The sequence below is a fragment of the Mesitornis unicolor genome, unplaced genomic scaffold (assembly GCF_000695765.1).
Source record: "Mesitornis unicolor isolate BGI_N332 unplaced genomic scaffold, ASM69576v1 scaffold12269, whole genome shotgun sequence".
Classification (NCBI taxonomy): Eukaryota; Metazoa; Chordata; class Aves; order Mesitornithiformes; family Mesitornithidae; genus Mesitornis; species Mesitornis unicolor.
In genome coordinates, this window is record NW_010208129.1 from 15,219 (window position 1) to 27,865 (window position 12,647).

Genomic DNA, 12,647 nt, shown 5'->3' on the forward strand with positions numbered 1-12,647 from the left:
CAAACTCCTGCCCCCCAGCCACCCCTCTGTGACTGTCGGAAAGAGGAAGGCGGGATGGAGGGGGGCAAGTGGCAGCTCACTAAAGGATGATCCTACAAGTACGAAGCCAGAGCGACTGCATAAATGTAGAACTGTGCAGCACCAATAAATACAAATTAAACTCATAACAAGAAGTGAAATATTAGGGCCAAGGTGACATTTGGACTGGAGGTTCAGCCAAGCTTTGCTTTAAATATCGGAAAGAGGAAGGCGGGATGGAGGGGGGCAAGTGGCAGCTCACTAAAGGATGATCCTACAAGTACGAAGCCAGAGCGACTGCATAAATGTAGAACTGTGCAGCACCAATAAATACAAATTAAACTCATAACAAGAAGTGAAATATTAGGGCCAAGGTGACATTTGGACTGGAGGTTCAGCCAAGCTTTGCTTTAAATATTTTATTGCTGCAGATAAAGAAAGAGCTTATCCAACACGTTTCTCTCTCTCTCTCTTTTTTTCTCTTCCTATCAACCAAAGGGGAAAAGGAAAAAAAAAAAACTTAACTAGCTTTTGTTGTATTTGAGCTAGACTTCAAAGTTTCACAAAAATAAACAGTTTTAGGGGGGAGGAATGCACACTTGTAAAGAGAGAAAATGCACTTTGAAGCCAGCTAGGGACTGCATGCCTTACTCACAGATTCACAGCATCCTCCCTGCAGCAGACAAGCGGTGTCCCCTTCCCCTCTGAGCAGCATCTCCTCTCGCACTGGGGGCTGCCTGGAAGCAACGCAGTCCTTTGCAGGGATGTCAGGATAGCAGGAGCCACTGCTTTGTTCTCATCTCCTTCCTCCTGCTACGCCCCTGTTGTTTTCTGCTCTGATTGAAAGTTTCATGCAACTGTAGCTGTCACTGAGATCTGAGTTTGCACAGCACCTAGCACAGTGTCAGTCCTGGCTTAAGATGAGCTCTCTTTGGGGTTTTTTTTACTGCAATGCCAAAAATCTCCATGATCAGGGGTGGACTCCATAATTTAAGCTTGTGAAAGAAGGGAAGAGAGTTGTCTGTCCGAAGTCTCACGAAGGTGGGTGTCTGCTGGTGGACAGAGACATCCTGGCCATCATGGGCATCTCTGTGCAATACCGTCTGCATGGTGAGCAAACTGCTCCTCTTTCAGGACCTTTAACCTCTAGGTTTCTCTGTCTCACACCACATACTAATGAGGGAAGAGAAAGGAAGAGTACCTGTCATGCTTTAATCCCTTAAATCCTTCTCTCTCTTGTGTCTCCACAGCACAGAGCCCCACTGCAGCAGACCCCTTGCAGCAAGCCTACGCTGGAGTGCAGCAGTACGCAGGTCGTTAGTATTAACACTTTCTCCCAGTAAACCTTTCTCTTCTCTAAAGCCTTTAATCTCTGAACACACCTGAGGGGACTGGGGAAGGGAGGTGTTTGCTGATAGAGGGACAAGCCAAGGGCCACAGATTCTTGCGTTAAATTTCCACTTCTTGTGAAAACAAACATAAAGGCCAGGGTCATATCTCCCTGAGGAGGCAACCTCCTCACTTTCCCCAGGGGTAGGCTCCCACCAACCTCTACCTCGGTGCAGCTTCATTGGCAGGACCAGGTCTGGTCTGCTTAGAGCAGTGCTCGAATGCAAAATCAGGCCACTTATTTGGGGGCCACTCTCTGTGGCAGGTCTCCTGAGTGCTGCAGCAAGGAGGGGAGATGGGCAACCAGACCCTGCAGAGCCTGGCGGGGTACGGTGCATCTGCACATCTCCATATCTTAGGTTACATCTACAGTGCCCGTACCCAGCTGTTTAGCTTGAGGCTTGCTGAGGAGCTACACAGACAGACTCCTGGCTTCCCAGCAATGTTTTCCACAGTTCCCAGTGGGTCAGCCTCCACTCGCACCACCCTGTTTGCTGAGCAGCTCCTTTACAGTTGATGGACTGACACCAGCCAAAGTGACCTGGTGCAGACCACGACCCCGTCGTGTTCAGCCTCCCCTCGCGAGGTGTCCATGGCCAGCGTTGCAAGGAAGCTGCCACCCTGAAGTCATTATTTCCTGCGGTAACTGGAGCAATAATGGGCTCCCGTTGAGGAATGGCTATTATCTCATGTCAGCACTGTATCTGGAAACTTAATTTAATTCTCCATGTAGGGCTTCATTTGCTGGTGTTTTAGTTATTGTCATTTATTGCTTGTGAGTTTTGATAGATGGGAAGCAGCTCAACCCTTTGAGCTGTTAATTAACCCCTCTGCACACACATGGCCCCTATCCCCCTCTCTCTGGGCTCACAGGCGACCCATACTCTGTATTTTTAGCAGCAAGGCACATCATCTACCATCTGTGGTACTGAATGGCTCCCCTCGTCTGCTGGTGGGGAAGCTGAGGTGGGGAAAACTGTTTAATTGCTGAATACTGTTTTCACTGCGTTTGTGTGAGAGAAAGTCTCTCCAGCCTTGAATGAATATGTATATCCAATGGTGTAAGTGCCTATACAGTGTGTGGGCATACAAAAGTTAGAGGAAGGGAGGAAACACATATGTGAACTGTTTGTAAGAGCATATGAATTAATCAGGGTGCAAGAGAGATTGCAGAGGGAAACACGTGTGTGCACTCTGTGTGTAGCTGTCGGCATAGGCATTGGCACGCTGAGCTGATGGTACTTATGGTACCATCTGGAATGGTCACACACCTATGCTGGGAGAGATCTCTGTGGAGATCCCCATTTACACTGCGTGGCTGTCCCTGCTGTTTCTGCTGGTGAAGCTGAGAAGGAGATGCTTAGGACTATGTGGTACCTCCTGAAGCACCACTGTGGTGCTTCTGCCACATCTCAAGCTGCATGAGATGACCCTTCTCAGAGCCAAAATGCAGGGGGAAAGCCCACATCTGGCTTAATATGATGTTTTGGAGTGAAAGCTCCTTACTTCCCAGCACTGAAATCTGTCCCTCTTTCTTCTCTCCCTTTCTCTCCCCTACAGCTGCTTATCCTGCTGCTTATGGCCAGATTAGCCAAGCGTTCCCACAGCCACCTCCTATGATCCCACAGCAACAGAGAGAAGGTAAGTAGGAGTCCTCCTTTCTGGCCCCAGCACACCAATCGCACCACATGGGTTGCCCTCCTCATATGCCTAGAGCGTATCCATTAAATGCTCGAGTGCTTTGAATCCCTGGTCCACTTTCCTCCCTTTCCATAACAGTATAACAGTAATATGTGGGAACATCCTCATGGGGAATCACTGCTGAGATCTCCTTGGTTCCCAGGGAGGGAGCATGCTGTTGTGCATGGGCCATGGAAAGATCTGCTAGCAACATAGGCATTAATGTCCGGTGGTTATCTGTGTTCAAGACAAACAAGAAGAATGCAGATAAAAATTCAATTGCACTGGAATAAAGAATTTAATAGGAAACAAAGCACTGGTGGGCTTTCATTAGAAGCCAGTGACGTGATTTCATACACCTGCTACTTAAGGAATAAGGAGCTACTATTAAGAGAAGCTGATTTAGTCCTTTCAGCCTCCTTTGATAATCTGGAAACAGAAACCAGCCCAATCTCTACATCAGGATGGTACGAATCATGTAGTTAAAGTACCTGTTTCTTTACATTGACAACAAGAGGAGGCTGGGTTATCTAGTACACAGGACTGGATGACTACACTGGAATCATGAAAAGTAAGGAAAGGTGGAACTCCCACTATTGTATGTAGACATTTTTGGAGGCAACCATGCCATGTAATGTTTTCTTTACAGTCAGTGGGGAGCAGTGGAATCCTCACAGGTGACCCACACAGGTAGTCCAAATTGTCCTCCAGGGAGTCCACTGCTCCCTTTCAGCAAGAAGAGGAGACTACTTGCCTAAGTGAGGCACTTAAGTCAGGTGCTTCAGCTCAGTTTAGAGACTCTCATTTTAAATAATTACATTTCAACTTTTATCCTCTATTAGATCACTAATTCAGATTCTATATGTGTTATTATATATATATATAATGACATTTACTATTTTAATATAGTGTAACAGTCAGAATGAAATTACTCAAGATTACACTATCAAACTAAAACATACTGATGGCCTAGAACTAGTTTGGGGGAAAAATGTCATTTTGTAAGAAAATTAGAAATGTCGCCATTTCGATCTAATTTGGAATTAATTTTTTTTCCGACGTCAGAATTTCCTGGGGAACACAACTTCCAGCTCCTGATTAGCTCTAGCACTCGTCCCTGCTGTGAGAACAGATGCACAGACCTAACGTATCATTACAGAGATGTTTCCCCCATGCTGAAGGACTTTGCTTTTTATTACTTACTGGGGCTAGATTAAGCACAGGACAAAATGGCGAGCTCATTGCTCAGCATAGCATTGCACCAGGAGCCATCAGAAGCAAAGAAATAGCTGTTGTGCACACTTTGAAGACCCACTGCTCAAAATTCCCTGTTTTTGCAAGGCATGGTGTGTCTCTGTGGGTTGGAGGTGAGTGTCACCCAGTGGACAAGTTATCTCATAACTCCTTGCTCCTTCCTGTAAGCAGAGGGTATTGAAGATGGTTAGGGGCCAGATATAGAGGATTAACCACAGGTCTGATGCAGATTTCCGTTGCCATGTCCTACATTTTCCTACAGTGTTTAGATGCTGTGGCTTGCTTTCTTGCTTGCTAGAGGGAGAATCTCTAAGGCACCACATTCCCTTTTAACAGAGGGTCAAGACCTTTAAACATCTCTAACCTTTAACAGGAAAACACAGCAAGAGGGAACTCTAATAATAATAATGCTCAGTGCAGAGAAGAGTATTTTATGTTTGCAAGGATGTGCACAAACATTGATTCGTTAATGAACCAGCCCTACCACAACAATAACATCAATGATCACATTGTTAATAACAATGCTAACTCTCCACTCCCAGATACCAGTTGGATAACAAGCCCAGAGCTGCTTGGCTGCTGCAACTTTCCTGTAGAGATTAGTCATTACTTCCACAGAAACACGGAGGCTGCCAGCAGCTGACAAGGTTCACAGGGAGGAACAGATCCAAAACGACCAAAGCTAGAGATGAACTCTTGATTCACGCCATGTCAACCAGGCAAAACTTAGAGATAATTTTAAATTTGTATGGTATTACTCATCTTGACGTAGTTTCTGAAACTCAGAAGTACACTTCAATATTGAAATAAAGTAGTGCAGGCTTGTGACACTCACCTGCCCTGTGCTCGGATGTACTAGAGACTAAATAGCAAGCAGATGCAGAAAAGGCAATGCAGTTCCACCCTCTGAGTATTTGTGGTAGAGGTGAGGTGTGCAGCTGACAAAAGGCCAGCAGGCTAACTCCATACAACCTTACAGGACGGCCCAGTTTTAATTACTGTTGGGAGAGCAGTGTGGTCATAGCTTTCCTTATGACTCTGACTCATGATGTTTAGGATGCAATGATAGATGGCTGATGTCAGCTCAAGTATGTGAAGTTTACTCATGTTGACAGTGGACACCCAGGGGTAGGTTGGGTCTGCTGCTGACCCACGCTAAATAACTAAGAATGAGCTAGAGGGTGAGAAGCATGGGCAGAGCAATGAGAGCAACTCAGCTCTAAGCAAGCCAAATCAACATGGACTCAGTAGAGAGTTCTCCAGCATGTGCCCTGTGCCCTTAAGTCACGGGTTTTCTCCATTATCCATCATGGTTTGCCTGTAATTTACAAACTGTTCATAAACTGCACATTCTGTAAAACTTTCCTTTCGGCTGAATCAAGGCTATCTGTGTACTAATGAACAGAAATATCTATGACTTAAAGCCATAAAACCAAGAGCCACGGTAAATGTCAGGGTAGAAATGAACCTTGATTCTATTCTCATAACATGTCATGAGGGTTAGATTTTGAGCTGACTTACAGCCCTTTTGAAAACTAACGTAAAATGTGTGATAAATAATTTTAGCACTGTATTCAGCCCTGAACTGTCAAGTATACTGATTTCCAATAATCCATTAACTCAGCCCAAAACAAGATCTTTCTCTCCAATAAGATAGCTGGAGTCTTCACTAAGGTTTTGCCATACCAGCTGTGATCTTCCTTTTGTTCCAGTGATCCTGACCAAGTCTTTTAAAACTCATTGCATGTGTGTACTGAGAACTAACTTAGCTATTCATAGCATTCTGAGCTGAACAACTCATGCATTTGGTTTCTTAAAAATATCCACATATATTCAAAGAGGTGCCCATACTCCTAAAGATGTAGTCTTCCACAGACTGCTCAGATTAACTTGACTCAGGCAGAAGAAAAAAAAAACAAGGTAGAAGGGCTGAGACATAGACAGTTTGTTTTGTGAACTCTTTACCAAGGGGTCCAACTGTGATAGGTAACTTATAGATGGATGGATTTAGAAAGAACTTTCTTGCTAAATTCTAACGGCAGAATTTTCATATGTGAGGATGGTAAACCAAATCAAACTACCCCAGCTTGTTTCTCAGTAGCAGGTGGAGTTTTCAGCATTGGAAATCAGCAAAAGCCCTCTGCAGTTGGGAACAGCATTTGGCCTGGAATGTATGAGTCGGTATGAGAAATCACAGCATGAGTTTCCCAGACACATTTCAGAGCTGTACTGGGCTTTGAGGATGGTCTCTGCTTTTTCACATCCTCTCCCTCTTGGTCTCCAAGCGGCGTGAGGAAAAACTGATTTCAGAATGAACTAAGGGTTGATTTCTCCTTGAGCCCAACCTCTAAACCCGGTGTAGATGAAGTTGCATTGCCTCCTGGTCTGCCTTATGCCTTAGTAGGTGTTTCTCGGCACACACAGGCAGAATCCCTACTCATGCACAACATATCCAAGACCCCAGGAAATGCAGCTGGCATTTTTGAAAGAATTTGCCAGTTTTACAGAGCAAACTGCTGGCTCTGGTGATGTCAGTGGGAATTTTGCCACTAGTTGCATCAAAGCCAAGATTTTATCCATTCTATTATACTGCGACTCTCAAATCCCACAGCATAAATGCTCTGGGGTACGTTCAGATGAAGGAATGATTTTTTTCCTGCTATTCTGGACCGTGGTCTTCTCCCGGGCAGAATTTTCTCAACTCTAACAGACACCTAAGGGGGTCAGTGTTTGTTTAACACTTTTAGACTGTTACATATCTAGTTTATCGTGCCAATAACTCCACATTGTGTGGAACTGAACTGCAGCAAGGACTGAAGAAGGGATAGTTGTTCGATGAGGAGACTAAGGAAGAGGCAGACAGGAGGTAGGGGGAAGATGGAAAAGCTTGGCATGAAATAGGGGAGCCTGATTGTGAGCCACTGAGGTTCAAAAGTAATTTAGCTAAGCAGATGATCGGGTGCCTAATTAGTTAATTATCCTACCATATCACTATCCCCCCCATTTGGAAGAAACCCTGTTACCATCCTCATGACCTCTAGGAAATGCACAAGATGCAAAGGATCAGCTGTTCCTTCGTGACAGTCCTTTTAGCAAATTAGTGGGGAAAATTGTGCTTAGCAAATATTCATTAGGGCTTCATTTTCCATTAATCCAAAAGGAAATGTGGAGAGCCTGTGACTTCAATCACGCTGAGGCCCAGGAATTTTAATGAGCTTTAAATGGGCATCTGTCAGAATCCTGACTTCGCCGTACTTCTCCTGCCAGCCGGGGGGATGAGTAATGGCTAATAAAAGGTGGGAGCATCTAGGCGAACTCCTCTCCCTAACAGGAAAGGCAAAGTTGTAATTTGCTGTGTTATGACACTGTAATTATGCCCTGATGAAGAAAACGAGAGCATTAAAAAAAACCCATTCCTTCCCCACACTGTGTCCCAGACATATGTGGGGGAAAGTTGGCTGAATCAGGTCATGGGGTTTTGGGGAAGGAGGAAACCCTTTGTCCCTCTGTCCTTATATCCTGACGGCAAGAAGCGAGCACTGCATCCCCTTCATGTCCAACTCCCTAAGTAAAGCAGAGCTGGCGTTACTTGTCCAGGTCAGTGTAGAGCTGGGCAGCAGCTGGAAGCACCTTTGGAAATCAAACCATGAAAAAAATAATCACTTCCACCTCAAACTATGCAGTTTTCTGCTAGCGAACATTGCAAGGGATTTAAATGTTTGGGTTTTTTTCCAACAACACTACTTGGATACACCTGTTCCTTTTTGACTTTTGCTCAAGTACAGCATGCTTCAAAATCACATTGAAAGGTTTCATTCTAGGCTACTTGACCAGAGGCAGCTTCTCTCCAAAATACAATTTAAACAGACCACTTTTTGAGGGTCTCTACTTGAACAAAACTGCATATTCCAATAGACTCCTCTTTGGATATTTTTCCAAACACCTTCTGAGGTCTGTAAGACTATGTGTTACAGCACTGAGGCAAAAAAAGGGGCAATTCCTCTTGTCTAATTATTTATATTTAAATCCATCTGTAATCTCTCTTGCAGAACCTTGTAGAACGGATCTTTCCTCCATTCTGTTTTTCCATACCATGTGTGCTGCTGCATTTCTGTCTCTAGCATCTGGTGTCTGTCCTGGGAAGGTTAATGAAGTTAGCATAGTCTCCAGGTGAACTTCTGCATTCCTGGTCTTTTGCTTTGTCTGTTTCTTTGAGAGTCTAAACTGGATCCTAGAGGTGACCCCTCACCAGTCAGAGAGAGGGGATGCTGAAGTAAATGTCCACCATGTGCTTTTTCATAACCTATTTCTCTTTTTCTCTTGACAGGACCAGAGGGCTGTAACCTGTTTATCTACCATCTGCCCCAGGAGTTTGGGGATGCTGAGCTGATGCAGATGTTCCTGCCTTTCGGTAATGTCATCTCCTCGAAAGTGTTTGTGGATCGGGCGACAAACCAAAGTAAATGCTTTGGTGGGTAAAGATAACAAAACAATTAGATTCATCCAGGAAAGGGCTTTCTCTGAATACTTTACCTTTCAAACTGCTTTCTTTCTGCTTAAGCTTTATGATTTCTCTCAATTTACTCCTGTCGATACTTTCCCCCTTCCCTCTTTCTCTCCTAATTGTCTCATGCTCAGAGTTGTGTGCATTGCTTAGAGGTGAAGGTTTAGCATCTCACCAGCAGCAGGGTGCTGTGGCTGCTGATGGTAGGATGGAAAATGTCCCTCCTTGGAAGGGGAGGTGGGGAGGGTACAGATAAGTATCTGAGGCAAATTGAGAGGGTGGGACACCTCGGGGTTAGGTGAAATTATGACGGGGTCAGCAGCAGGAGCATGTCGCAGAAGCGGAATTTCTGTACCCAAGGAAAAGGAAAGATAGGTTGCAGGGTTGAAGGGAAGACAGAGCTGTGGAGACAGCTTTCCAGCAGCTGTGATGCATCAGACTGCAAAGAGATAAGGGCTGAACATTAGCTGAAAGCCCAGTCTTCTGAGGGGATGGCTTCTCGGTGGACCACAGGCAGCCATACTTTGAGCCCACTTGACCCAATTCAGCACCAGAGCAGATACAGATGGGTCGAGCTAACCCTGTGCCTCAGCTGACAGACCACGTTAGAGGCTGGGTTTGAAAGCTGAATTGTGATCACATAACACTGGCCTCGCTGCTGGCTCAGCCTCACCAGCAGAAGCACAGAAAGACCCCAGCCAGAGCTGCCTGTGAGCCACCAGATAGGAACACCCTGAGCTGCACCCACAGCAGCAGGGCTCAGCCAGCCAACAGCCATGGGGTGATGTGTGCATGATGTCTCAGTGGGATCCTGCTGTTTGCAAAGGTGTTGCTGTCAAGGGTCCCTCTAACAATGCAACAGCATGGGGACCCTGACATATTTGATTCTATCCCACCTGGTGGACAGGGAATGTGCTTCATCCATGTGCCTGCCCACCACTGGGATGTGCAATTTCAGGTTCTCAGTGACCCTGCGCTCTTTGCAGACCTTCCCAGAGAAGTGCAACTGGACAAACTATTGCTTTTCTTTTCCTGTTACTTGCAGCTGATCTGGACTCTGTCTCTCAGGCAAACTCCAGAGTTAAGACTTACTGGAGTTTAATTTGATTTTAAAGCCACTCTCAGTCTCCACACTGTGCTTCCCTTCCATGCTGCCTTCCCCCTCTCCTCTCCTGGACAGCCCACCTCCTAAAACTCTTACCTCATCCCTTGCTAGCTATGATGCATGTCAGACAGTACTTCCAAGAGTTTCATGCCCCTTCTCTATGCTCCTTCTGCCCATTCACAGAGTCCGAACAGGCTATTTTCCCCTTAGATTGAAGGAGCTCTCTCCTCTGATATGAGGGGTCACACCATTCCCCTTCAGCACTACTCATTGTGTTTCTGCACTCTCAAGCACTACAGGAATGAAGGACAAAGACTTTGATGTGAAGAGGCAGTTGGGAAATTCAAATGAGAACTTATGAATTAGCCCCATTCTCTCCAGAGCCCACCTGCTTTTTAGAGTTTCAACCATATAAAAGCTCATAACAAGAAGAACAGACCAGCACAGCTCTAGGTGACATTGAAAACTAATGCTTCAAGGCTATCCACAGGTTAGCCTGGCAATGAAACTGCCAATCCTGTCATAAATATATAGGGGACTGCTAAAAATGGTTCTCCACGTATTGACAAGTGGGAAGACCGAAGGCAAATGGAGGAATGAGGTGAGAGCCAAGTCCAGCAAAGAAGTGTATCTTCTTATTTGAAAGACTTAGCTCAAAGGCTTTCTGACTACAAAGCTTCATGAAGACAGCAACACATACTCTGTGTTGTGGGACAGGGTTGTGGAGCTGGCTTTGTTGCAGCTTCCAAGGTACTGTGAAATCGTGGTTGGCAGCTGAGGAGGAATTGAGGGTTTTTAGCAGAAATTTTTCTTAATATTGAGTTATACTGGCAGAAACTAAACATCAACTTGTTTGATGAAGTAAACTCCAGAAGTAACCTCCAGAATTAATTGTGGGATATTCCAGCCTGAAAGCAGGAAGGTGGCCTTTGTATGTGTTGAGTGAAGTGCATAGGCAAGTAAAAGCAGAAATTAGAGGTTGCTAGGGGATCTTAGTCCCCTTATATTTGCTCCTGACACACAAATATCCAAGTCAAGTTTCTGCAGCTTTAACTTACTTTCTCATAAAGCTGAGTGCCCGCTGTGTTGGTCTCAGACAGACATGTTGACTGTGCAGCCATGTGAACCACCTCCAGAAGGATAGAAATAGCAGAAGTACAGGTAGCTAATTATCACAAGTATGTCACACTGCTCTTCAAAACCTCCCACCCTGCTGACCTTCAACTCTAAAGCATTGTAAAAATCTAGAGTGTATTACAAAAAAATTGTTTTGCTAAGTCCACTGTAGCTGGCGCCGATTAGATTATTTTGTTCCGAAAGTCCATATAAAAAAAACCAAACCCTTTTTCTAAAGGAAAAGAAGGGATTTTATTAACTTTGAAAGTAAGAAAACTCTTTCCTTTTCTGCTTAAACATTTCCCAAAACTCAACATGTAAAAACATAGCATTTGCATTCTGTTTTGCTTTTTTTTTTAACCCAGCTAGAGCTCTCCAACTGGTAGCCTGGGGGGACAATTCTGTCTGGCCCCAGAAAGATATTCCACCATTATATGACCTTTCAAAATGTATCTGCTATTCAGATCCCAAGTAAATTGCTGGAACAGAGTCTAGCCTCAGGTTGTTGAGAAATTGTCAAGAAGTCCTGCTTTAGACAAACTTAAAAAATTATATTGAGAAAAATGTCACCATGGTTTTTTTCCACAGGAACAGCAAATACTTCTTTTCCTGCTCTTATCTCGCTGTTAAACTACCTGTAAGCAGCTGGCCCAAATTGAGTGAGTCAGTAAAGCAGCATCTCAAAATGAGATTTTTATTCCTCTGTCTTTGGCTCTGAATTCTCCCCTGCCTTTCCAGCAGAGAGTTGTCTCCTTTGGCCACTATTGGCAGGGTAGTGCAGGGGCAGCCATGGAAGTGCTAGGGAGAAAGCAAAGATCGGCCATGAGCCTTTCTCCTGGTTTCAGGAGTCCGTGACCCTGCAGAGAACATCTGGCACCTGCACACACTAAAGAAACCCCTCTGTAGTCATGAAGCCTTTGATTTTTCCAATTCAGAGGCCACTGCCACCTGGTTGACAAGGAGCAGCAAGGAATGCAAGCTACAGCAAACATCAGTCTCATGTATAAAATGTGAAAGTGCTCAAAATATGTCTGTTGTTTTCTGTAGCAGGGCTGCTTGCTGTGGTGTGTAAGACTGTCTGAGAAACAACCCTGATTTGTCACTGAAAAAAGTCATTTAAATTGGAAGGCTTCTTTGCCTTTGACTTCTGCTGCACACATTCAGGCTAGACCCATATCCTTCATCTTCTCTTACAATTTTCTGAACCCTTGGCTTTTATTCTCCCATCCTATCCTGATGCATCTGTAACATGGCCAAGTGCAGACCACACTTCTCCTTCCCACTTACCAACATCTGTCCCCATGGCCTGAGCCTCTGTCACACTAACCATATCAACATCTCCTTGGATTTCTTCTCAGGTGCTGCCTTGTCCACCCTCTTATATTCAGACTTACCAATTTCACCTTCGCAGCTCTTCACCATTCTGCCCATCTTCCTCCACTCCCTCCAGTCCCCCCAGTCCCTTGCTCAATGCCCAGCTGATACCTGTAGCCTCTTCCCAGTGCACTTCTTTTACAGCCATCATGTTTCTCCTGCTGGGCCATGCTGTCCTTTCCCAGTGAAATGGCAGGGCCACAGCAG

At 45.1% G+C, this 12,647-nt stretch overlaps 1 protein-coding gene across 1 annotated transcript in view; it reads left to right on the forward strand.

Moving 5' to 3' along the window:
• Window positions 1-12,647, forward strand: part of LOC104546882 (CUGBP Elav-like family member 4) — a gene marked incomplete at its 5' end in the record, with an annotated part of 65,767 nt that overhangs the window by 10,932 nt on the left and 42,188 nt on the right. The window contains 3 exons of the mRNA XM_010192387.1: window positions 1,269-1,334; window positions 2,968-3,048; window positions 8,669-8,812. Coding sequence (XP_010190689.1) covers window positions 1,269-1,334; window positions 2,968-3,048; window positions 8,669-8,812 — 291 coding nt within the window. The remainder of the gene's footprint in view (window positions 1-1,268; window positions 1,335-2,967; window positions 3,049-8,668; window positions 8,813-12,647) is intronic.